The 27,811-nt window shown below is 36.8% G+C and overlaps 1 protein-coding gene across 3 annotated transcripts in view; it reads left to right on the top strand.

The window, feature by feature from the left end:
- LOC111150164 (lymphocyte antigen 75-like) overlaps positions 1-27,811 on the top strand; it is a 129,553-nt gene that overhangs the window by 6,783 nt on the left and 94,959 nt on the right. For all 3 annotated transcript variants that reach the window (XM_022507678.1, XM_022507597.1, XM_022507754.1), the window contains exons 3-13: positions 5,405-5,575; positions 8,703-8,867; positions 14,359-14,469; positions 15,617-15,760; positions 18,174-18,365; positions 19,448-19,605; positions 21,215-21,325; positions 21,880-21,968; positions 22,117-22,286; positions 24,368-24,567; positions 26,242-26,384. In XM_022507678.1, coding sequence (XP_022363386.1) covers positions 5,405-5,575; positions 8,703-8,867; positions 14,359-14,469; positions 15,617-15,760; positions 18,174-18,365; positions 19,448-19,605; positions 21,215-21,325; positions 21,880-21,968; positions 22,117-22,286; positions 24,368-24,567; positions 26,242-26,384 — 1,654 coding nt within the window. The remainder of the gene's footprint in view (positions 1-5,404; positions 5,576-8,702; positions 8,868-14,358; positions 14,470-15,616; positions 15,761-18,173; positions 18,366-19,447; positions 19,606-21,214; positions 21,326-21,879; positions 21,969-22,116; positions 22,287-24,367; positions 24,568-26,241; positions 26,385-27,811) is intronic.

The raw sequence follows: 27,811 nt of genomic DNA, 5'->3' as shown, positions 1-27,811 counted from the left end.
TCTGCTCAGGTCAGGATCTCTTGGTGGTGAGATCGAGGCCCAGGTCTGGCTGTGCATTGAGCGTGGAGCTTGGCTTAAGATTCTCTGTCCCTTTCCCTCAGCCTCTCCCCTGCCACTCAAATACGCATGGGTGTGCCTTCTCTTTCTCTGTCTCAAAAAAAAAAAAAAAAAAAAAAACAACCCATAAAGAATAGAAAATACATTTTCAGTACTGTACTGTATTTATAGAAAAAAATCCACATATAAATGGACCTTTGCAGTTCAAACCCATGTTATTTGAGGGTCAACTATATATGAATATTGCCTATGAGGGAGCTGATCATGAACTTCATGCTGGGTCTAGAAACTAGATTATAACAAATTTCCAAGTTTAAAAAGAATAAGTCAGCTGGGGCTCCTGGGTGGCTCAGTTGGTTAAGTGTACAACTTGATCTCATCTCAGGTTTTGATCTCAGGATTATGAGTTTAAGCCCTGCGTTGGGCTCCATGAATTGAGCTCCATGATGAGCAGGGAGCCGACTTAAAAAAATTTAAAAATGAGTAGGTTTATTTTTTTAAACCTCTAAATGTAATTAGTTATCACCCAAGCAAATCTTTTTTATCATGTTGCTCTGAAATTACATGAAATGTTGATATATAAATATATACTTAATCAGCTTTTCTAAGTCTTAACTATTATCTCATCTTTGCTCTTCTTTGTAAATTTACTTAGCTTTACAGAGATTTTTCTTTTCTCTCAAAGCTCATTTAAGCTAAATTTGGCCCCTTAGAGTTCCAGTTATCTGCACAAATTTCTCTCATACAGTAACTATTTCTATTTCCTACTGAAGATGCATCCATTTCTGAGATGTCAGGTTCTAATCTTACGGGAAAATATTAGATTAGAGAATTAGAGATGGGGATTTCCTTTTCTTTAATCCTCAGTTCTTGAGTAGTTGAACAAGTCTGTTTATGCTAGTCAGCTCCTTCCTATATATACGATGGAATACTACTCAGCCATCAAAAGAATGCCATTTGCAATGATATGGATGGAGCCAGAATGTATTATGCTAAGCAAAGTAAGTCAGTCAAAAAAGATTACCATATGATTTCACTCATATGTGGAATTTAAGAAAGAAAACAGATGAACATAGGGGAAGGAAAAATAAGATTAAAAACAGTAGGAGGCAAACTGTAAGAGATTCTTAACTATAGGGAAAAAACTGAGGGTTGCTGGAGGGGAGGTGGGTGGGGAGATGGGCATTAAAGAGGCCATTTGCCCTCTTTAATGAGGGCTTTAATGAGCACTGAGTGTTAAATACTAGTGATGAAACTGAATTCTACCTCTGAAACTAATGATACACTATATGTTAACTAATGAATTTAAATAAAACCTTGAAAGAAAAAAAAAGAAGCAATTGCTTTCTGGATACCACTTAATGGCAAGTTTACATTTTGCCCTTTGAAAGTTTTTCTCTAACTTGGCAGCTAAGAGAGAACAAGAAATGAAAGGAAAATGCCTTTTAAACTGGATTTGACTTGTTTCATTGTATTTGTTCAAAGATCAGAAGGATAATTTTCTTGGCAGGGCTCTTTCTGTCTCCTGCCCCAAATTCTTTTGAGGGATGTAGTTGTAATTGTAAATTCCTTCAGTCCCCCAAATTTCAGTCTAACTGGTTTTCTTTCTAATCCTATGGTTTTTATTTTATGCATTTGTAATATTCTCACAACAAGGGGATCTTCTGATTTCACACAACTGCCAAAATGATCAGTAGCACAAAATAGTCTAAGAATCTACCTAGGGTACCACCCCAAAGAGAGCAAAACAGCAATGCCACAGCAAGATCCCACAGGCAGAAAGTGTTTCCTGACCCTACCGAATACAATATTTGGAAAACTGAATTTTCAAATAAGAAATTTAGAGATTTCTGAGAAAAGGCTCACAGCTCTGATTCATCACCACATACCTCAAGTTTTAATTTGCGCAAAAGCCAGTGTCAAACCTGCCTCCTTTTCTCCATTTCTTTCCAGGTGATTAGTACCATCTAAGTGGTGAATGTCAGGAATCTACAAGTCACCTTAGAGTGTCCTGCTTTCCTCTCTCATTATTTAAATTTAATCACATATTAAGTCCTGGCAGTTTTACTCTTTTAAATTTAAATAGTCCCTTCCTCTTCTTAGATTAGAGACTACTGTTTTGTTCTTTTTTATTTTTTTTTATTTTTTTTTAAAGATTTTATTTATTTATTTGTCAGAGAGAGAGAGAGGGAGAGAGAGCGAGCACAGGCAGACAGAATGGCAGGCAGAGGCAGAAGGAGAAGCAGGCTCCCTGATGAGCAAGAAGCCCGATGTGGGACTCGATCCCAGGATACTGGGATCATGACCTGAGCCGAAGGCAGTGCTTAACCAACTGAGCCACCCAGGCGTCCCTGTTTTGTTCTTTTTTAAAGATCTTATTTATTTATTTGACAGAGAGAGATCACAGGGAGCAGGGAGAGAGGCAGGCAGAGAGAGAGGGAAAAGCAGGCTTCTCTCCAAGTAGAGAGCCCGATTCGGGGCTCGATGTTAGGACCCTGAGATCATGACCTGAGCGGAAGGCAGAGGTTTAACCCACTGAACCACCCAGGTGCTCCTAGAGACTACTGTTTTAAGGACTTTATCTGGGACCCTTTGTGTCAGACTCCAAGTATTGGTTCCTGCCCCACCTTTTGTCTAACAGTGTAGAGATAAGAAAGATAAGATAACCTGAGTCCCAGTAGAGTGAAGTCCAAGGTTATCCAGCTTGTTAGAGCAAAGCTACTGATCAAAGCCGTGATTGAACTCCCCAAATACAGCTTTTTTAATTTCTCCCTTGATTTTTGCTCTATATTTTTTACTTCTAATATAAGAAAAATTATTTGTCATTGTGTTCTGGGTTGCCTTTCTCTCTAACCCCCACCCTGTGTGAGTCATATTCATCACAGAGAAAACTTCAGTTGTATAAATGTTACGAAGGGATTGCTTCTGACTAGCATCCAGATAGGCATTTATATCAATCATTAAGATATCTTGAGCTCACTCGTACTCTTCAAGTATGAATATTTGGCAGGTCCAGAGGAAATTGACTGAACTATCTACATTTTGAACAACTCTTAGGAGCCTGCCCACCTCTTTAACCACTGAAGCCACTTTGCCTCAATGGAAAAATTAATGTTAGTTTTCCATGTAAGTGATTCAACTCACAAATTGTACCTACTGCAGAATATGCTATTGTTTTAAGAGTGCTATCATCATAAATTCACACAGCAGATGGAAAGAAGATGGAAGAAGACAGGAAAAGCCTGTCTCCCTAGAGAAACACATGGTTTTAAGAGGTCCAGTAGCAGTGAAGAATGTGTGAGAATAAAACTCTTCCTGAATAGTTAGCATAATTTAGCTGCTACTGATGTGGTGGCGGTTATATGCTTATCATTCTTCAAAGCATGTTGTGACTAGGAGAGCTTTTTAATTGAAGCTCAGCTTTGAGCTATGAAACATAACTTGAAACCTGAGAAGGCAGCCATTAAAGTCACAAGTTGTCCTTAACATGTCAAGTACTCTAAGGAGAGAGCCAGTTCTCATCCTTATCACTTACAGTTTACTGAATGTCTTACTTAACTTCACTGTAAAAATGGGGATTTCACAAAAAAAGTGTAATACTTGCCCTATTAATCTTACAGGTTTATGGTAAAGAGGAAGTGAAAGAAATGTATGTGAAAGCGCTTGGTATAACAGAAACAGGATTTTTAGGAAGAAACTGATGGTTCCTCAAGTAATGGTTGCCGGGCTCAGGGACTCCTTTTAAATGCTATGATATGGGAAGAGAAGTGGTCATGAGCTTTTGGGAGCTTAGTTATCATTAAAAATGAAACATAGGGGGACACATGGGTGGCTCAGTCGGTTAAGCAGCTGCCTTGACTCAGGTCATGATCCCTGGGTCATGAACCGAATCCTACGTTGGGCTCTTTGCTTAGCAGGAAGCTTGCTTCTCCCTCTGCCTGCTCTGCCTGCTGCTCCTCCTGCCTATGCTTGCTCTCTCTCTTTGACAAATAAATAAAATATTTTAAAAAATGAAATATAGGTAATAAGCAGTTTCCCTATAAAATATAAGATCAAATTACTCTTTAACAGAAATATCCTGTCTAAAATCATTTATGTCAGAGGAAAACAAAACCAGTATTCCTTAAAAGATAGTTTGCAAATAAAAGCATCTAGATTATTCTTGCTTTCTGCTCTGCTGCTGCTTAATATATTTGAAACTGTTAAGTATAATATTTCAGTTAAATGAACATTTGAGAATGATAAAGAATGTGGAATCAAATACCATCTTAAGCACACTTTTAAGCAAATCTGTGAGACATTTTAATGGACCCTAATAGCCTGATAAATGGTGATAGGATCCGATCATTATGCTTTACCTAATAGCCATTATTTGATCTGATAATGACCTTGGTTTTAAACAAACTAAGGATATGGATAAAGGTAACCTTTATCCTGTGTAAACTATCCTGTGTAAAATAATTACACAGTTAGCTGTTCTATAAAAACACCTTTCCAAGAGAACTGTTAACTGAAAAAGTATTGAGCACTTCCTTTAGTATTTCTAGGCATGCTTGAGGTCGGAATAATTTTTCAGCTCCTCTCCACGTACCAGGGAAATTTTTAAAATGAAAAACTAGTTTTGCTACCTTGCTGGCCACCAGCTAGTCCCTTGACTGCCCAGCTAAAGCTGGTTCTTTTATACCCTGAATTACCATGCCCTGCTCCTCTCCAAGAGCCTTCTCAGAGATCCAGCTGTTCTTTCTCCTACTTCCTCGAAACGCACAACCTCAATCCTATCAACAATCTGTGAACAATGGGGCTATGTGTCCATCTGGCTAACTACAGTTTATTCCAAAGTTCACACCCACCTTCAGTGATTCCAAGGTATTTTTCTGGTCCCACTCTTACTAAAGAAAAGAAAATAGAATGTAAATTTAGTCTCAGGCAGGGCATCCCTGCCTTCTACCACCCATGGTAATCAGTTTATCCGTGCTGGATCAAGCCAAGACCATTTAGCTCTTCATCACACCACTATAAATGAAGCTTTCCATGGATTATCTCATTGAATCCTCTTAAACAAACCTATGAGCTAGATACTATCATTCCTAACTTTCAAATATAGAAACTGAGGCTAATAGAAGTCTGAGAGCTTGTCCACAGCCACACAGTTGAGCCAGCATTTTATTTCGGAGCTGAATGCTGCATCCATGCTCTGAATTTTCACACTATGCAGCCTGCTTAGATACTGTATTCTCTTATGTGAAAACAGCAATCTTTCTTTCACAGAAAATTTAGGAATCAGTTAACTGAAGGTGATTGTCCAGTTTTTAATTTTCCTTTCCTCTACTTCCTCCCCACACCACAGAGATCTATACCAGAAATGGGAACTCCTATGGAAGACCTTGTGAATTTCCATTCTTAGTAAATGGGACCTGGCATCATGAGTGCATTTTTGATGAAAATTATGGTGGGCCATGGTGTGCAACCACCTTAGATTATGAATATGATCAAAGGTGGGGCTTCTGCTTACAACCAGGTATGTATGGGCTAGCAGACTTTATATATGGAAAGAAAATAGATAACCATTTATGTGAGGCAAAAGGGAGAAGGAAGAGTCCAAGATAACTAAAAAATGACTGCAACAAATATTATCCTAGAGAAGGTATGTATTTGAGGAGAGAGAAGGAAGTAATGTGTAGCTATGAACTTGCTTTCAGAAATAGGCCAAGGAAAGAACCAAGACAGGATGGTGCCATGGAAGACAAAGGAGGAGAGAGTGTTCTGTAGCACAGATGGCTCAGGAAGAAGAAGTGGAAAAGGCATGAGCAATTAAGAAATTGCTGCTGACATTTGCTAAAGCAGTTTCAAAAGACCAGTGGTCATACAAGCCAGACTATAGTAGACTAGAAGTGTCAACAGAAGGAGAGAAAGCCTCCTAAGTTTTATGGAATAGAAAGAGAGTGAAGATGGTGGTTTGGGGGCTAGATAGGTTGAAGAAAAACTGTTAGAGTGGTAGAGACTTAAGTATATTTATGGCTTGAAGCGAAGAGGGACCTAAGAGACCTATATCCCTGGTCTCAAAATTGGTGACACTGTTCTCCTGCCATTTCTTTATGTTGGGCAGAGCATTTTTTCTAATTGCTTCTTACTAGAAACAAACTACTCAGGGTGTGATAAAGATTTCACTGTTCTTTAGAAAGAGAGACCAAAGTAGCAGTGCATCATGATCTGGTATATAACTGAAACATATTTTCATACCAGTCAGGTGAGAGTTACAGGTCATAGGACCTGACATGTGATAAGTGCTCCAGAAATATTTTTAACTGGGCAGTAGATTGAAAGAATGTATAATAAAGAGAAAGGTAAAAGCTCCAGACCTAGGTAATAACAGTTAATACTTATAGGGTCCTGCCAAGTGTCAGATACTATTCTAAGCACTCAAACTATATTAACCCATTCAATCTTCATACAACCTAATAAGGTAGGTACCACTATTTATCCCCATTTTACAGATGAGCAAAGGGAGGCACAGGGGAGTTCTATCATTTGCCTCAGGTCACATAGCTAATACAATTTAGAGCTAGGATTCAAATCTAGGAAATCCAGTTCTGATTTCCCAAATAAATATAGATCATGCCTCATTCAGTAGCCAACCTGGTGGTATTACTAATGCTGATCCCTCCTTAAGGGAAGCTGAACTTCAAAATGAAGAGGTCTAAGCAACTAGATGAGATTATCCTGAGCCAATGGTTCTGCAGCAGAATCACTTGGAAAGTCTGTTAGAACAGGGATTTCTGGGGGCCCACCTCCAGAAATTATAATTTAGTAGATTTGGAGTGAGCCCCAAGAATTTGCAGTTCATTGAGTTCCCAGGTGATGCTGATGATGCTGGTCTGGGGACCACACTTTGAGAATTACTGTTCTAGGTAGAGGCACAGGCTTTTCAACACCCAGAACCTACCAAAAGATAAAAGCCAGTATTTGCTTCAGCTACAATTAATATCAGGCAGAGTTTGGTCAACAAGGCACTGATTTCATTTAAACCTCACTATAGTCTGGATCCAAAATTTTAGATGTGAAATAGAGCTTGGAGGTTATCCAGTTGCAAACCCTCATTGCTCAGGTGGGGGACAGCAGATGCAAATTGATGACATGGCGTGTCAGGGTCAGACCACATTAGTACGGAGTCTGATGGAGATTCCAGGATTCCTGACCCTCATTCCATGGTGTACTCATTCCACTCTACCTTGCTTCCTTGACTGTCATTGGTCTCAGTGTCCTTAGCTTCCTTTGGGAGTGGTAGGGGTAAGAATGGGAGTATTCATAGACCTCTCAGTTATTTTTAGGGAAAAAGCAAGACTGTGAGTTTCTCAAAGCCAAGGATTGCTAAACCATATACATTATATTTTATAGCAAACATACTGCTATCCCACTGGAAGCTTCTGGATTTACAGGCATAAGACCAGTGGTAATAAGGAAACTTTAGGCAATATACTAGCAAATCTACGTATTTTGTTTTCACCAAAGTCACATCCACCTCTGTTGCTAGTTAGGCCATTCAAAAGTGGCTGAAGAAGCAGTGTATGACATTCAGGAGATCAACAAGACCAGATTTAGAGACCAGTGCTCTGATGAGAGCTCTGCCACAGACTCCTCTATATCTTTGTTTCCATCTGTGAAGTGAAAGCATTAGACAAGAGGATCTCAATGGGCCCTTCCAGCTTGAAAGGCCATGAGTCTAACATGTGATGTGTGACTGGTTATGGTAGGCCCTTTGGAAAAGTCCCTGAGTGGAACCTGGGACACACTTGCTACAGTGTATATTGCATTTCCTCTTCTAGAGAGTACACAGGAGTCTCTAAGTATATTTTTGAACCAGTTGTGTCAAGACCTATGTATCTCATCTAAGAAATAACTTGAAGGGTCTTTGAAATTATACATGCTTTTTAGATAATTGTTAAAGAAAATAATATGCGCCTTATGCAATAAACATGCATGTCTATATATATATGCACACATATGTCAACATAGACATCTGCAATATTGATCATAAAATATTAATTATGTGTTATATATTAAATCATCTGTTAAAACATTAAGAGAAATTTGGACTGAGTTTTTCAAATAAGGCAATCACTTGGGTTCTAAATGTTGGGTGTTTAAGCAGCATGTCTGTACACACACACACATACACACACATACACACAGTGGTTTCACTGCAGGCTGTAAGCAAACCCCTCTGCAGTCTGCCACCATCTTCAAGTAAGCTTGTTTTTTGTTTTGTTTTGTTTTGTTTTGTTTTTTTCCACATAAGCTTGTTTTCCATCAGCTTAGGAGTTGACAATGTGAATACATTTGAAGACTCCTACATTTCAGCAGAGGGCAGGCATGGGCTAAAATATGGCATGGTAATTGATAGGGAATAAAGGGAGAGTAGAGGATAAGAAAGTGGAAGCTTTAATCAGCCAAAGTCATTTAGTTCTCATGACTTCAATTTCTTTGTGTAACCGAAGAATCAAAATATGGTCTAGTCAAACAATGAGCTTCAATTTTAGTACATCCTAAGAGTATGGAAATTGAGTTTCAGTATTAGTAAACATTGCTAGTAATATAAAACATTATGCCCTTACTTTATGATCACTAACATATCTTTCTATCAACAGAAAATGGCTGTGAAGATAATTGGGAAAAGAATGAGCAGATTGGAAGTTGCTACCAATATAACACTCAGGCAGCTCTTTCTTGGAAGGAAGCTTATGTTTCGTGTCAGAATCAAGGCGCTGACTTACTGAGCATCAGCAGTGCCGCTGAATTAACTTATCTTAAAGGTAGGTTTACGTGTGCTAAAGCAAATTGCTGGGATTTTAAAGATGCCATCTGTCTACCTCTGTTTTCATATCCAGGTATGTTGTTTCGTGTATATATTTTTCTATCTTCTCTTAAATGTCAACACTGAAACCTATAGGCAGAATGGTATGAATATAATCCTATTCTATCCATTGAAAATGCATTTCATATTGGAGACTGAAAAGAGGGTAATGTTCAGAAAATGGAGTGAGGTAGTGAGATTAAACTGCTACCCTAAGCCTTATTGAGGAAATTTTTTAAAAGGTGAACATTAAACTCCTTGAACATTGAAAAGTAGAGAAATCAAGGAAGCTGAAGAAGGTGGCTGAGTCACAGTACATGGCCTCAGGGAAAGGTCCTCCTGTTGAGTAGAGGAGTGCCATCCTCAGAGGCAAGGAGAGGACAAAGAAATCTTAAAGTGGATTTAATCAGTGGACCCATTGAGTGGATGGGATTTTGTTTTATTTTATTTGTGTGGTGATGGTGGGAATTCTTAAATTTTTAATTATGAAAACATATATACAGAAATAGGAAAAGACCTGAAAGAGACCCGTGTAACCACCACCCTGACGTTATACACTCTTTATGCACTAACATTTTGTCATATTTCTTTATATGATTGATCCCCTCCGTCCTTCCCTGCTTCCGTCCCTTTAAAGAAAATGTTAATAGAGTTAAAGCCCCATGTCATCTCTCAAAATTACCATTCTTTGAGTACTTTTATAACATATATATGTATAAATACTATATATGTTTTCATTATAATGTTGTTCTGTTTTTATATGATACAAATACTTATGTGCCCTTTTGTAAGTTTATCCATTGTCAACTGCTGCTGTAAAGCATTGCATTGTATGAATAAATCACAACTTATCCATTCCCCTATTGAGAAACAGATTATTTTCAGCTTTTGCTATTGCAAGGAACATCCTCATATGTGCATCTTGGGGCAGACATGTATGACAATTTCTCTAGAGTAGGAATTGCTGAGTCATGGGGCGCACGTCTCTTCACCACTAACCAAAAATTCCAAATTGTTTTCCAAAGGGCTGCCTTCTTTTACACTTCCACTAGCACCTGATGTTATCAGACTTAGTTGGCCAATGTGATGAGTGTGAAATGGTATTTAATTTTCTTTTATATCTTCCTGATAATTCATGTGGTTTTGTATCTCATGTTTATTAGGCATTTAGGTTTTCAGTTTATAATCTTTATATCTTATAATCAGATATAAAGTTGATATCCTTTGCCTGTTTTCTATTGAGTTGTTTGAATTTTTCTTATTGACCTGTTGAGTTCTTTATACATACTTATCTAATCTTGTAGGATTACAAAAATCTTTTCCTAGGCTTTGGTCTTTTTACATTTGTTACTTCTTATTATTTAAAAAGACATTAGTTTTAATTTGGTCAATCTTTTCCTTAATGTTTTGTGCTTATTTATATTATTTAGCAAATTCTTTCTTAGCCCTAATATGATAAATATATCCTCTCATTTTTCTTCCAAACATTTATAATTCTGCTTTTCATATCCATAATCCATCTGGAATAAAATTTTTAGAGGCGGGAATCTAATTTATCTTTCTCTATCTTTTCCACGCTTTCTCTGCATGGATGTCAGTTGACCAAATACTATTTATTTCACATTTTTCCCTCAGATTTGTTATGCCACCTTAATAAATATAAACTCCCCTATTTCGTGTAGGTTATTTCTAGGCTCTCCATCCTATTCCTTTGGTCTACTTGTCTATCTGTGTGTCTATTCCATACTGTTTTAATTATGCCAGCTGTATGGAAAATATGGATGAGCAAGTCCTCTCATATTTTTTCTTGAATTGCTTTGGCTTTTTTTTAACCACTTATTCTCTTCTATGAATTTAAGGATCACCTTATTAATCTCAGTGAAAAACTTTGTTGAGACTTTGGAATTGCACTGAATTTTAGATTAATTAAAGAGGTACTGCCATCACTATATTATTAAGTCTTCTCATCCATGAAAATGGTATGCCTTTCTACTACTTATTTGTGACATCTTTTACAAATTCAGTAAAATTATATATCTTTTTCCATCAGAGTATTGCACATTTTTTACTAGGAAGTTTATAAACAGAAAGGTTTTATTTTATTTTTAAAAATCAAGAAACCCAGGGCACCTAGGTGGCTCAGTTGGTTGACTGACCAACTCTTAATTTTGACTCAGGTCATGCTTTCAGGGTTGTGGGATCAACCCCTGCATCAGGCTCAACCCTCAGTGAAATGTCTGCCTCTATCCCCCTCCTTCTGCCCTTCCCTCACTCTTGCTTTCTCTCTCTAAAATAAATAAATCTTTTTTTAAAAAATCAAGAAACCCAAGTTATTGAGTCTCTGATGATTTGAATGTCAAAATAACCATAATATATGACAATGATGTTTCAGATTGAGTACTAAATGCTTTTCATACATTGTCTTATTTAATGCCATATAACAGCACTATAAGATATAGGTATTTTGATTGCTATGCTCACTTGGCAGATGAGGATAAATTAAATGATTTAATGATCATTACAGTGTCATAAGACAAGTATTTCCCATTTACTGATGGGAAATTGGTGCTTAAAAATAAAGTATCCAATGTCACACAGCTGAGAAGTACCAAAATTGGGATTCAAATACCAACATATATGATTCCAGAGCCCTTACATTTTTACTATACTACTTTCTGCTCTTACATAGTTTTCTTTTTTTCTTTTCATCATTAAAAGTCTACTAGTCTTTTGTCATGCTTTCTAGCTAGTCCTTTTTTCAGTCCTCCTTTCTTACTTACAGCTTTCCCCTTTTCCTATGTTGTTTGGTACTTGAATAATCAGACCTCTGGAATGGAAATCTATCCATTCCTGATGGGCTAGTGGTTGTCAGTGGAATTCTTTTCTAGAACTCCTTGAACCTTACAAAAAAATACTGTTGAAAGTGAAAAGTGCCAATAAATTTAAGCATCCTGGAATATTGACATTTGAAAACTGATGTTTTCAGTGAAGAATAAAAGTGTCCAAGTGTGACTGTCAAAACCCTAACAATCTAATAGGATTATTCAGATGTCCTACTGGGGATATCTGAAAAGTCTTCATGGAAGGGAGGGTATTGAACTTGGGATGATGGGTGGGACAGTTTGGTCCTCCATAGTATCCCTAGTTAAAAATTAATAAAGGGAATTCTGAATGTCCTGTATGGTTGAGTCTGGAATGCCATAAATATGTCACAGTTTACAGAACTTCTTTAGGAAGGCTGGAGAATCAACTGCTTTTACTAATGAGAAATTTACATTGGATTAAATCCTCAATTTGTATGCCAGCACTTCTGCTAACAAGGTGAAGAAAAGGAGAATTCAAATTTCCCTTCAGCAGTCTCCTCAAACCGTCAACCCAAGTACCCACCTTTTCCTTCCTCATAGAGTATCCTTACCATCTATTTCCTTGAGCAAAGTGAAGCAGATCCTTAGTTTCCCTTCCTCATACTTGCAAATTTATCTGTATCTGTCATCCCTCTAGTTTGCTCAAGGTTAACTCCTTCTCCAAAGCTCTTCACATCCACACCAACTGTTTCTTCTCTCTCTGATATTTTCATTGACTCTCACTCTACTGACTCTTCCCCAACAGGCCATAAACTTATTTAAATTTCTACCATTAAAAAATATAGATAGATGGGTGTAGATATATAGATATAGATACAGATGTAGCTATATCTCTCTCCTAAATCCTGAATATCTGCCTCTTTCTTTCACAGACAAGCTCTTGGAAAACACTGTGTATCTTTCATTCCTAAATTCACATCTGTTCCTCAGTGGAGTGGTAATTGGGCCTCTGTCCCTACCACCCTCTTTGCAGACTCCTGCCCATCCCATACCCATTGGTATTTGTTAACATTGGTCTCTGGGTATTGTTCTTGGCCCCTTCCATCTTTGCTGATTCTATTTCTGCTCTACACAGAGGGGCTTTTCCATTCCTTGGGTGTCAGTTCTAGTGGAGTTACCTGTTCAGGCATTTATGTAGTCAAAATTAACCTCAAAAAGTCCTTAGAGTATGGATATGGTTTTCTATATGCAGATCACATAGATATATCTGATAAATATAAAGGAACAAAATGATATATACCAGATATATTTGTATGATTTACATATAGAAAACATATCCTTATTTTAAGAACAATTTTTATGTAAATAATGTACACATAAATTATATAAAACATATGACACATATATAAAACATATTAATACAAATTTAATTATTTTAAAATCTTATAAATTATATTTTATAATTTATAAAAAGGTTATCTTAAACATTAATATTTTATAAATATTATAATTATAAATATAAATATATTTTATATTTAGGGAGAGATAGGTTATATATATAATTTAATAATACATCATACATAATTCCCTGAGAGGAATTAAGAAACTGTTATCAAGTGTCTTACTGTTGAGAATATTTCAACAAATTTGTAGAGATTCCAGCCTGTTAGCTCTTCCTATTTGTCAGCAACATCCTAGTCTTCTGTAGACCATTTCATCAGTTGTTCTATCTGTTCTACCTGGCCCTCAGTATCTTCAAGTTCTCTTTTCACGTTGTTGATGAAGACTTAACCAGGCTCTTGTATAATTTTGTTGACTTTCTTGATACTGGTATGAAAATCCTTACAATCTTTTCATCCAGTTTACCAATACATATGGACCCATGCAAGCATAATTGCATCCATTGCTTGTGGGCGTGTGTATACTGAGTGTCATTTGTCCACAACTAACCTCACTATTTAAATTATCTCTGCTTCTCTATCTTTGTCTCATTTTTTTGCTGATGGTTTCTGGTTGCCAAATAATGAATTTGAATGACACATTTCCCCTGTAGTGTTTGTGTGTGTGTGTGTCTTGTTCTGTGACTCCATCCTAAAGATCTCCTTTGGACTCTAAAGCTATATATTCCATTGCCTACCAAACAGCTCCTGTACATATTTCTGAAGCAGTATGGGTAACACTTTACCGTTTAGGGGATTCACATCTGTTTTGTTCACTAAATTGAAATCATCATGGGGGCAGGGACTTTGTCTTTTTTTTTTTTTTTTTTTTTTGCCCTAGTACCAGTTAAATAATATGTGCTTAATGAATTTAAACTGTCAGTCTGGAATACAATCAGTTCTTCAAAATCTTGATATATAATGGAAACTGTTTTCATCTGTATCAGTACAAAAGGTTAAAAATAGTGAAACAGCTATTCTGAGAAGATTCTGTTCTTGCCTTAGAAGAAAGGGACAAGCTAGTAGGAAAGCTGAAATGAATTAACTTACCAGCCTTTAGTTAACCTTTGTTGGAGAGACAGCCTCCTACAAGGACTCCTGCCTTACCATCAAGGCCTTTAAATATTTTTGGTATTAGTAGAAACTTAAGTTTGACTTAGATAATTAGGTAATTTTGTCACTTGTTAAAATTATGTCATTCTTACAGAAAAAGTAGGCATTCCAAGAATTTTCTGGATTGGCTTAAATCAACTATACTCTGCTAGAGGCTGGGAATGGTCGGACCATAAGCCATTAAACTTTCTCAACTGGGACCCAGGTAACTGCTCCCTCTTCTACCTACTATGCCCAGAGCAAAACTTCAAAAAAGTAAATAAACAAAATCATCCCACTCTCTGACAGCTTATAAAAATTTCAAATCTTGACAATTGTTATTATGGTTACTTCTCAAAAGAATTTTTTCCCCTAATTCCTTCTTTATTATGATACCATTATAGCCAAGTTGAACCATATCACGGATAACTGAGCATTTGTCTCTAACCTTTACGGCAACCCAACATTTCTAAGTAACAGCAGAATAAGCCCCATCACATGGCCTAGAAGCTGTTCTGTGTCCCTTAGGTGACTTGACATGTCTATGACTAACCCATGTTGTTTCATCTGCAGCTTAACTCCATTCAGAAGTATGCTCTCATTTTAAAACTCTTGGGGTCTCCCACAGCAGTGCTCAAGTACTAACAACATAATGGTTGTATTTTATTACACAAATAGATACCTTAAGGAAAATTTTATAGTGAATAAAACAAACAAAATCCTACTTAGCCAAAAGATTTTTCTCCCCAGAAGAAGTTTAGATACCTTTTTAAAAAAATAAAATCTTAGGCTTCTGACAAAGGTAGAACCTAAAAGTTAACACTAGCTCCAGTACGAAATATCCTGTACACATATAAGAAAAATGGGCTAAGTGCAATAAAATACCAATAGGTCATTTCAGTTTAATGAAATTTCATTATTAGTGAATAAATTCTCTATTATTCTCTATTATCTCTTATTTAAAGAATAAAATCTTTAAAGATGATTTAACCTTTAATTCAAGGTCTTAAGGGCATTTTAGAACCATAATATAGTATATTTATTATATAGAATAGCAGATTAGGAGCTATTGTCCACAGAATATGATATGGAAGTTGATTGGGAGCAGATGTTTGTTTTTGATTTTTGGTTTTGTTTTTTCAATTAACTATACTGTATCATAGTATTTTGCCTTATATCCTATATTTTAAAAGGAAGACATATTTAAGCACATGGGTGTCCATTGAGGCTTATACATCTTAATTCAGTAGAAGGTTTAACTATTTTATGAGTTCCAATAAAAGCAAAAAATTAGGAATACAAATTATTTTTTCTAACCACCACTCTGGGCCTAACCTTCTCCTTTGAACTCTTTGAAAATTCTCCCATTTAAGATATGCCTAGCGCACCTACAATGATAGGCGGATCAAGCTGTGCAAGGATGGATGCCATGTCTGGTCTATGGCAGAGTTTTTCCTGTGAAGCTCAATTGCCATATGTCTGCAAGAAACCATTAAATAACACAGTGGAGTTAACAGGTATCTTTTTCATTTCCTTGTGCAAGCCGGCCTTAAAATTATAGTTTTGTGAAGTCGAGTAAATCCATTTCAGATATCTAATTCTACCTTTTCAATGCCAGTGCCAAAAACTACTTCATTTAGACCTTGTGGCTGGATATTATTAACTCTATATGCCTAAAGCTTTGGTTTGGTAAAGCCCCACAAGAAGGCAGAGGTATTCTAGGTAAGAAATATGTTTCTATCCACAGGTGGCTCTTTTTTCTTTAGAGCAATGGTGCTCAGAGTGTGGTTCCTAGACCAAGAGTATCAGTATCACCTGTACCTTTTCAAAACACATTCTTAGAACCCACCCCAGATTTACTGAATCAAAAACTCTGTGGGCCCCAACAACCTGTGTTTTAAGAAGCCTTCCTGGAGATGCTGATGCATACTCAGCTCTTATGTATGACCTGCCTCTGAGAAGTAAAAAACGATGGTTGGAGGAACTCTTCTAGAGTTTCTAGCTCCTTCTCAATGATGCCCACCTCTGTTCTGTCCTTCTTTGCCAGGCTGCTCCTTTAGGTTGTTGTGTTGATAAATCAGGTAGAAAAGGGAAGGTGCAGAAGGACAAAACACGTACAAGGAAGGGTTTTTTTTCCCCCAAGGGATTTCAGGGATAGGAGAAACATGGAACAGTTGAAGTTTCTGAGGTACAAAGAAACTTCAGAAGCCTTTGAAAGGATAAGAGGAGTGCCCTGTCTGGCACAAGCCTCACCACATACCTGGTATTTGATTAAATCCTCCTGAATAAGAAAAACTAGTACTCAAAACTGGAAGGGAAAAAGGGGGGCTTAAAATGTCTTGTTTAAAGAAAGTTGGGGGGGGGCGCCTGGGTGGCTCAGTGGGTTAAAGCCTCTGCCTTCAGCTCAGGTCATGATCCCAGGGTCCTGGGATCGAGCCCCGCATCGGGCTCTCTGCTCAGCAGGGAGCCTGCTTCCTCCTCTCTCTCTGCCTGCCTCTGTGACTACTTGTGATCTCTGTCAAATAAATAAATAAAATCTTAAAAAAAAAAAAAAGAATGTTGGGGGAAGGGAATAAAATTTCTTATCCACATGGTAGCATAAAGCTATATTTTTAAGACTAAAAAATAAATATATAGAATGAGGACTGTCAGGAGATGTTTTATTAAAACAATAGGGGAAAATGAACACTCATCTGTCAAGTTGATTCAAACCAAATTTAGTCCACACAACAAAAAGCATAATAGAAAAGATAGCACAGATGAAAATAAACCTGGGTGATTGATGATATAAATATGCTGTAGTAGCAATTATTAAGTAAATATGATGTTTCCACATGATCGAATAATATGCACTTATTAAAATAACTGTGCTGGCAGGCAGATACAAGAGCAGAACAAAACGATATGCCTACTTATCATTTTAATCTTGTAAAAATATGTATTCATAGAGACAAAAACTAGACTAGGAAAATGTTTGTCCTAAGTTCAATTATGGGTGTTTTTTTCCTCTGTTCCTTTATCATAATTATAAAATAAAATAATAATAATAATAATAGCAAGTGCTATTTTAGAAATGTAAAATTGAGTTACCTTGCAAGTGTGAGAAGCTAACCGGACCTGAGTTTTATCTTTAAGTGAAGAACAAACTGTTCACATTTTTAAGATGCTGTGTTTTCATACATCAGGTATTCCAAACAGTCCAGAATCCATGAAGTCTGAGTTATTGACTTAATTTCTAATTCTATTAAGAAGGACAGAAGTATTTTGTATGGTATTATACCTGTCTTTTTCTCCAGTCTTTCTTGACCATCATCTGAGTGAGTTTTAATGTGGTGAAAACAAAGAATCACTAATTGCATAAGGATGTAGATCTAGTAGTGGGAAGGAAAGGAGAGGTCCAGAGAGGCCCTGTGCTCTTTCCCTCCATTGCTGTCTTCTCTTTTGTATAGAGTTTATAAATGTTCTACTTATTCCTTAAATCTCTGCCCCGTGTCCAACAGTAGGCATGAAACCACATCCCCTTGCTGATCTGACCATACATGAAAGGAGGCTGGACTTCATAACCTCTCAAAGTCAGAGACTGGAGGGGAACCTAACAAATCCCAAACCAAGGAAGAGATTTGTTAACAAGTGGCTTACCCGACACCATCCTCCTGTCTATTAGGACTAAAGGCAGCCCCTTCTCAAATAGTTGGAGCCTAATCATGTAGCACGTTTGTATCACATTACAGTCATATAATTACCTGTATCCCTGCAGTCACTCTTAAGATGTAGAATGAAGCACCACATAAATTCATGTCCCTGTGCTATTTGACATCCCATTCCCCAGCTTTCCAGAATCCTCATGATTTAAGAAGGAAGAATTTGCAATGTTATTGATTCAAAATAGATGTATCTTTACTGGAATATAAATAGCTGTTTTTCCTGCAGATGTTTGGACATATTCAGACACACACTGTGATGCAGGCTGGCTGTCAAATAATGGGTTTTGCTATCTGCTGGTAAATGAAAGTGATTCCTGGGATAAGGCACATACAAAATGCAAAGTCTTGAATGGCGATCTCATCAGCATTCATTCTTTAGCAGATGTGGAGGTGGTTGTCACAAAACTCCATAATGGGGGTAAGTTTTTAAAATATCCTATTTGAGAGGTTTGAAATGTTCTAAAGTGCCCCTATTTTTAGATTCTTGGTAGGAATGAAAGCTTACAGTTTGGTCCTTACAGATTTGCACTGTCCAATAGAATTTTCTGTGATGATGGAAATGTTCTATAATCTGCACTATCCAATACTGCGGCCACCAGCCGTTTGGGGCTTGTGAGGACATGGAATGTAACTGAGGAACTGATTTTTATTTTTATTTAATTTTAATTAATTTACAAATAGCCACACATAGCTAGTAGCTGTCAATTTGACAGTATAGCCAGTGATTGAATAATTTTCCTCATCTCATAAGCTAAAACCTATTTAAGTTGCTCCAGATGCTTGTGATGATTATTTCACTTTTGTAGTTATTTAAAAGCTAAAGACTGAAGAACAAAAATACACTAGATGTGTATCATATCCACCTCCTAGGATTCACTAATAATAATAGCTAACAATAGACACCTATTCTGTGTCGGCATGGTATTGTTTCCCCTGGGAAGTCAGCAGCATCATCCCAGGGCAGGGGTGGACATCCATCCTATTCTAACTGGAGTATCTAGGATTGTATTTGTAGAATTCCATTGCAGTTTTCCCCTGTTGTCCAAAGATAGACTGTTCTTCTGAAACCTTTGATAAACCAAAATGGCATAAAACAAAGAAGCAAACATCATTTCATAAAAGCAAAAATCCACCTCAGATTTTGTTCACTTAGGGAAAATAGGTACATATATCTTTCATAAAAGTGAAGTGACAGAAAGAGCTTTTGGACAAGAGGAAACCTGTATACCCCATAAAGCAAAGTTTATCTAAATCAGGTATCAGGAACACCTAACCTGCAGATCACAACTTGGCTGTTCCACTATGTACTCTTGACTGCATAAGTACCCTGAAAAGCCCTTGACTCCTGGCCTGCCTAAATTATCAGTATTTTCATAGATTCATTACAAATACCATTGAGGCTCCTAAAACCCCATTATCAGAATGTAAAAATCAGTGACAATGTACATATTGAACTATGTAATTGAGTAAAACCAAATAAATAAAATATTTTTCTTTTAGATGCCGAAGAGAAAATATGGATAGGTCTTAAGAACAAAAATGTTCCAAGTTTATTTCAGTGGTCTGATGGTACTGAAGTTACTCTAACATATTGGAGTAAGAATGAGCCAAATGTTCCCTACAATAAGACTCCCAACTGTGTTTCCTATTTAGGAAAGGTAGGAAACTTTCTATGGCTTATTTATATTCTTATTGTATACCAAATAATGTTAAAATGACTTTGGTTGGGATATTTGTTTAAGCCTGGAAAGAAAATAAAATGTAAGAGCCCGTTAGATTGTCTTTCTGGAAGCTACTAGAAAAAAGGAGGCAAATAAAACAACTAAATAAGCAATGCACTTCCTGTCTGAGAGTATCTGCTCTGGTCTGAAACACATGAAGGAAATCCTGTTAGTACTCAATTCTTGTGCCAGATTGGTTCTAATAAGCTGCTTTCTCTCTGGACCAACAGTATATTTAACATATAGCCACAGCTTAAGGGAAAAATCCCATCTTCTGAATTCATGTTCAGATTTTTATATTAATCTTACTTTAAGAAGTGAAAAAATATTTTTGTTTAAAAATTAGACCTAGGGGTGCCTAGCTGGCTTAGTCGATGGAGCATGTGACTCTTGATCACTGGGTTGTGAGTTTGAACCCCACATTAGATATAGAAATTACTTAAAAAAATAAAATCTTTTAAAATTAATTAATTAATAATTAATTTAAAATTAGGTCTAATGTTTTTCAGAGAACATCTTTCTTATGTGGAATGCTTAGCTATTTATTGAACATGCTTTAGTTAATAGTCCAAAATAGACTGTATGTTGAGAGAAAATACATGTTTACCTTTATATTTTGTTTGTATCATTTTCCTAGGGACTCCTAATTATTTAGGGGGCTTGTGTCCCCCAGACTTTTAGAGAGACTTAAGTGGAAGTAGCAAATGTTATGCGTATTTAGGAGTGTTTCAAGGGTAAAGAGATATCTAGAAAGGTGTCAAAGATGAATTTAGAAGGGTGTCACATTTGGTGCTCTATTTAAAGGATTTTTAAGATGTTTTTGGTAGAGGTCAAAGATAGAAATGAGATTCCATAGACAAGACTACACTGATAACATACCTAGATAGCATTCCAGTGTTCAAAATTGACCCTTATCACAATTGACTTGTTGAAATTTAATTTGAAGAAAGCAGAGTGACTTAAGCAAAATTAATATTAAGTAGCGTATTTGAAAGAGAGAACTTTGAAGTCTAAGCTGAAATAGAGTGGAAAGAACTTTTGATTCTGGAATTCTTGGAGAGTAACTGTTCTAACTATCATGATTATGTTATATATGAGGAGATTGAAATAGCATGGTTGGTTGACATATCCAAAACTTTTTCATCAATGGGCAGACTTTGGCCATGTCATGTGGAAGAAGGCTTGAACACTGTCAACTGTGTGTAGGCTGAGTTCTTCTTTCTTCAACTCCTGGACTAAATGTCCTTCAATGGTTTTATTGTTACTCTTATAAGAAAATGGAATTCATCTCCACTATGATCTTGAGGTGGTGCTAAAATAACAGGCAGTGAGCCACAACCTTGAAGGCATGTTGTGTAGTATTTTCTAGGAGTATATTCCCAGATGTAGTCATTTATTTTCTCTTTTCTCCCCTTCCTCCTCCCCTTGCCTCTTGCACACAGTATTGTTAGAAGAAACTATCTTGATTTAAAATAAGTCAGAGTTCAACTCTAAATATATGGCAAATAATTTCTCTGTGGAAAATTTTTTTTCTATTTTTAAAAAGCTAGGTCAGTGGAAAGTCCAGTCGTGTGAAGAGAAACTTAAATATGTATGTAAGAAAAAGGGAGAACAAATGAATGATACGACATCTGACAAGATGTGTCCTCCAGATGAGGTATGTAAAGTCCCTGCGTAAGTTTTTCCAAGCAGAATTACACCTTCTTCATCAAGAATGATAGGTGAGACTGAAACAATTCAGACTTGGGAAACAGAAGAAATGACTGCCTTCTGTTCATTTACATTAGAGCAAATCAGAGAGCAGTGAATCATTACATATTAGCATTCTTACAGAAGAAAAAACATTATAGGAAAAAGAATTACCTATTCATGATTTCTATAAAAATCTATGCGATTATAATCCTTAATGCTGATGTCTTTACTTCCCCCATTTATCTTTTCCCTCTCCAAAAATAGTTCAATCAACAACATTATAGTCTTATGAGGAGCTAGGTCCCGGAGGTAAGGAGAAATAAGACACTCCTGTCTGACACAGGTTCACAATCCTGTTGGAGTTATCTATGAAGTTGTAACCCACCTTCATCACGTGTATGAATGTACAGGCCATGTCCTTGACTTCTCTAAATGTGAGCTGTTATCAGTGTAGTAGAATCTTGCTTATTAGAGGGGGACATTAAGTCTGAACAGTATGATACTTCTCCTTGGATTTAGGGCTGGAAAAGACATGGAGAAGCCTGTTACAAGATTTATAAGGATGAAGTCCCTTTTGGAACCAACTGCAATCTGACTATAACTAGCAGGTATGACCATCAGTAAACATGTACTTGTGAGCTTTTAACTCTGGGTTAGCTTTACTAAATAAGTCTCCTAAGAAAAAGATGCATCTTCAATATACCTAGTAATTCAATCACTATAAAAGCACCTGCTAATTTAACTCTTGTTTTGTAGATTTGAGCAAGAGTACCTGAATGACATGATTAAAAAGTATACTAAATCTCCAGGAAAATATTTCTGGACTGGCCTGAGAGATATAGATTCACATGGAGAGTATAGCTGGACAGGTGTTGGTGGAGTAAAGCAAGCTGTAACCTTTTCCAACTGGAATTTTCTTGAGCCAGGTAAGTAGTGGAATATGATGATTTGTGAAATGCAGTATACCTCCCGGGTATGGTCTTCACTTAGCTTTGAAATGTGAGGGAAATGATCATCTTCAAGATGAGAGTCTGTCTATGGAACCATAAATGGAAGCAGTGACTATGTTTTCCTAAGAAGTCCTTGGTAATAATCCCCAAAAGGAGTTAAAAAACTCAGTTCTCAGAAACCACCCTCTAATGGCACAAAGCTAGAACCATCAATGTGAGGTTTTGTTTTTTTTTTTATCTTTTCCATCTAAGTCTCAAACAGAATCTAGAAGCTTCATTTTGAAGTGCTTTACGTTTTCATCTCTCTGCTTCTTAGCTTCTTCACAATTGAATGTGTTTATTTCTATTATTTCAAATGGGTAAAAATTAAGGAGGCAATATTGTAGGTATGGTTTATTCTGAAAGTTAGTTCATCTTTCTTCAACCAGCTCAAAGCATTGAACATAATTAGCCATCAAATTAGAACATTTTGAACCAAAAAAGACCTCAGAAGTCCCTTTTGATTTTAGAGTTGAAAGACTGAGTCTTAGAAAGGTGATTTACTTGACAAATGTTGCCTGGTTATTGAATCGCTAAAATCCAGATGCCCTGATTTCAGTCCAATGCTTTGTAGAGGATTTTGGCTTTCTATAAGACCAGAGTTAGACTGCATTAGAGTTAGAAAGTATTCAACTTTTCTTCCTTTGGATTACTTATATTTTCTTGTTTCTGTACCATGTGATCATGAAGACCACTTTTTATAACCCAGTAACTAGAACATATGAGTGCATAATGAAACATAATATTTGAAATAGAGAATGCCCACAAAATTTGAAATAGATGGTCACCACCATAAATATGAACGTATTGATAACAAAGTCATCTTTTTACTTGTGCAAGATGGAGGATACAGGTGATAATCCTAGTTAAATCTTGCCTTAGATTATAATGTTTTAATTATAATTATATATGATTATAATTATATGTATGTTATAAATATATATGATTATAATGTTTATAATGTTCTAATATACAAAACATATGGGATTTCTTTTATAGACATTCAGATATCTTAGAGTCAATATCATCTTCTTCATAGAAAAGCCTCAGTGGTTGGAGAGGAGCTCAGAAAGTAACCACAATGACTATTCTCTCAGTCCTATAGTCAGAAAGACTATCACTGAGCTCTCTTTACCATAATTACTCCCAGCTTCAGCCAGCATGGTCCATCATAGACAAGGCATGGTTAGGGGGCAGAACAGGGGGAAAATAAGACACCCCACCAGGGCAACATAGCATTTTTCTCCCAGTCCTTTGTTCCAATTGTTGTCCATGTATGAGACATGAGACCATGTCCGTTTGGTGGAATAGAAGTTGTCCTTATTACTTTCTAACTTATGTTCTTGTCTCTTGCCCATTTCATTCAGTGTGGTAGAATATAAAAGGGAACATGGCACTTGTGGCAAGTCACTTTTTCTTCATCTGAAAAATGGATCTGATAATATAAGCTATCTCTTAATGTTGTGAATAAATAAAATTCTGGCAGCCAAAAAATAAGTAGAAAACAAATGTGTGTTACTATACACCTCCTTCTCTTTATTGTACTGCCTTTTCCTTTCGATCTGAATGTGAAAGAGTTTCATTTTGAGGGTTACTAAGTTCCTTAAAAACTGTTTAAAGTTGTTAAGATAATATGAATCCCTTAGGCTATGCTGAGCAGCTTAGTGGTTTAGGCTACAGCTGCAGATACAGACCAACTGAGTTCCAGTTCTGATCAACCACTTACTAACATGTGACCTTGGACAAGTCACTAATCCTCACTGCACCTTAGTATGATACTCTGGAGGTCTGTTGTAAGGACTGATTAATTTGATCCTGTTAGAATAGTACCTGGCAAGTAATAAACACTTCTCTTTATTACCATCATGGTCATCATTGTTGTCATCATTATTATGAACCACACATTTCTTTCTTCTGTTGTCTTTTATATTCTTTCTCCAGACCTTGGCCCAGATAAAGGGTAAGGACACTAGAAAATGTTTGGACTTTAATTTTCAAATGTAATGTTTCAACCCCAGCTTCTCCAGGCGGGTGTGTGGCTATGGCTACTGGAAAGTCTCTCGGAAAGTGGGAGGTGAAAGACTGCAGAAACTTCAGAGCACTTTCAGTTTGCAAGAAAATAAGTGGGCCCATTCAGCCTGAAGAAGTAGCTCCCAAGCCTGAAGACCCCTGTCCTGAAGGCTGGCATAGTTTCCCTTCAAGTCTTTCTTGTTATAAGGTAAAGTAACATTCTCATTCAGTTCTTTAATGAGGTTATCTTTCTACTATCCTAGTCCTTATGCTTGTAGAAATTATGCTTCTCTTCAGGCACATATGTAACCTACCAGCATGTTTGGGAATGCCATTGAACCTTTGTCATGAGACAGCTAATCCTCACATGAACTCATGTCCTACCCAAAAGAGCAATGCCAGAGCCAGAACTGGCTCATTCTTAGTGTTCTTTTGTTCTGAGAAGTTAAGGAAGCTACATGCTACATACTTTGCTTATGATTCTCATATCCCTCTAATCCTTGTTGTCAAATGAAGAATTCAATCACTTCTTACATTAAAAACAAATAAATTTTTTCAGGCCTGTATCAGTCAGCTGTTCCCACAAAGAAACTATTACATACCATCCCCCAAAATTCAGTGGCTGTAACAACAAACATTTCGTCTCATGTTCACAGATCTCTGGGTCAAATAAGGATTGATTGTTTTAGTTTAGGCTTAAATGGTGAGCTCTGCTTTCAACTGTGGGTCAGCTCTGCTGGGCTCCAGGCTGTGAGTTGGGGTGTGCTTCCTTTTGACTGGGTCTCGGGCTGATGGGACAGTAGCTATCAGGGGCTTGTTCTTCTCACGGTCAACTGCCGGAGCCTGAGAGGCAAGCCTAAGCATGTAAGCACATTTCAGGCCTCTGTTCACTGTACCTCCTCTACTATGCCATCGATCACAGCAAAGTCACATAGCCAGGCCCCAAATCAAGGTATAGAGGAGTGTATGTCACCCGCCAGGAGCCATAGCAAGAATGTACAGTTATATCACAGGGAACTGAAGAATTGGGATCAGTAATTCGATTTACCATTGTATAATCTCTTCTTCTTCTTTTTTTGAAAAAAATTAGTCATCACAAACCAAAGAGTCTGAAGTGGCAAGTTTTGTTTTGCCACTCTCTGTCAATATTACCCTTTGATTCATCTTCATCAGAAAATAGGCCTGTACTTGTACAGGTCTTAGTGTAGTATGTCCATAATTATGTTCTTAGCACATTTCTCTGTAGAAGTCTACTCCCAAAGTATTCATGTATATCCTTTATAACCTTACCGGGTGGTCCTAGGAATGCAGGAGAATTGCAGGTGTCTTGTTGGAGCAGTTCCCCATCCTGGTGAGGAAAGTCACTCAGTCACTCTACTGACAGCAGTAGCTGGCACCTGTGCTGGCCTTCAGTTGACACTTTCAGCGGGTCCTGTTTGTGTCATGGTATATGTTTTTTTTTCACCTGTTTTAATTACAGGTAAAAATAAAAAAATTTTCCTTATTATATACCTGTAAGAATCCCTTTCAGAGACCTACACATTTGAATTTAAGAAACAAAATAAATGAGCAAAGGAATAAAAAAGAAAAACCAAAACCAGACTCTTAACTGTAGAGAACAAACTGAGGGGAAGTGGGTGGAGGGATGGGTGAAATAGGTGATGGGGATGAACGAATACACTTACGGTGAGCGCTGAGCAATGTATTGAATCATTGAATCATTCTATTGTACACCTGAAACTAATATAACACTGTATGTTAATTATATTTGAATTCAAATAAACCCACTTTAAAAACCTACACATTTGACCATAATAAACTTCGAAATTATGAATACTTTATGATTATGCCAGAAAAGAGATTAACATTGTGTCTTGTTAAGCTGTTTCATATAGAAAGAGTTGTAAGGAAAAGGAACTGGGAAGAAGCTGAGAGATTCTGCCAAGCTCTTGGAGGACACCTTCCTAGCTTCACTCATATGGATGAAGTAAAGGAATTTCTTCACTTTTTAATGGACCGGTTCAGGTAATACTTTTAGAATGAGATCTTCTATGCTAAATTTGATGTCCTCCAGGTATTCAGAATTGACATGTTTTATTTTGTAAAAGGGTCATTCAGTGCTAAGCAGGTTTTTTTTTATGTGCAAAACACTATAAAAAGTGTTTTATAGTGTGGGAGATAGAATCCCCATCCTTTATCTAGCATGATAAAGTCCAACAATGGGGATAAGAAGAGTATGGTGAAAATCTAGAACAAAGATAAGTAGGGACCATGGGATTTCTAAAGATGGATGAAATGCTTTGGGGAGGTATAATTGGGAAAAATGTTATGAAGAAGGATGGTTCTGATAAGGTAAGGTAATATTTTGAAAGCTAAGACCAGGAGAAGGAGCCAGAGAAAACAGAACATTAGCTAAGGTACTGAGACCAGAGTGTATAAATATAGTCAGGGAGAAATGAGTCATACCATTAGCTAGAAAATGAGATATGGATATGAAGTTGGCACATCCTTTGTTAGGGAAGGAGTTTGACCTTTAGTCGATAAGCAAAACAACAAAGTGTGTTTATATGTGTGTATATATAAAGAGAGAGGGGGAGAAAGAGAGAAATAGTAAGTAGATGCGGGGCAAGTAATTAGAAGGATATTACAGCCCTTTTGTGGAAAACTACTTTGAGAATGGGTAGGGAGAATATGAAAATAGGGAGGTAATAGAGATGCTACAGAGACAGAATCAGTAAGCCCTTGTGATTTTGATGTTTTGATGGGAGGATTCCTGGATGATTTTCCTGATGTCTATAGGGACAATGTGGAGGAATATGGATGAGGTGATGCTATCATAGGAGAAAATTTCTCTGAAGCTTTGGGAGAATACATGAGTGTGAGGGCCTTCAACTTCACAAATTTATTTTTTTTTCTTCCCTCATTTTTATGAACCGAAAAGAAGACCCAAATCTGTAAATCAAGGATTCAGGGTAGACCAGGCAAAATTATGGAAAACAAATTACCATTTAGACATATCCTGGTGAATACTTTCCTTACCATTTTGATTCAAACAAAATCCTGAACGAAAAACAGCAAAAAAATTAAATAAACGAAACAGGTAACAAAACACAAAACCCAGGTAGTCTTCTTCTTTAGGACATTAAATGTAAGAAGGCATTTAATTTTTTTTAATTTTTTATTAACATATAATGTATTATTAGCCCCAGAGGTACAGGTCTGTGAATCGCCAGGTTTACACACTTCACAGCACTCACCATAGCACATACCCTCCCCAATGTCCACAACCCAATCACCCTCTCCCTTACCCCCTCCCCCAATCCTCAGTTTGTTTTGTGAGATTAAGAGTCTCTTATGGCTTGTCTCCCTCCTGATCCCATCTTGTTTCATTTATTCTTTTCCTACCCACCAACCCCCCGACGTTGCATCTCCCCTTCCTCATATCAGGGAGA

The sequence above is a fragment of the Enhydra lutris genome, unplaced genomic scaffold (assembly GCF_002288905.1).
Source record: "Enhydra lutris kenyoni isolate GAN:26980312 unplaced genomic scaffold, ASM228890v2 scaffoldscaffold1, whole genome shotgun sequence".
NCBI lineage: Eukaryota > Metazoa > Chordata > Mammalia > Carnivora > Mustelidae > Enhydra > Enhydra lutris.
The sequence above is the reverse complement of the archived record's forward strand: the minus strand, read 5'-3'. Positions and strand labels throughout refer to the sequence as shown.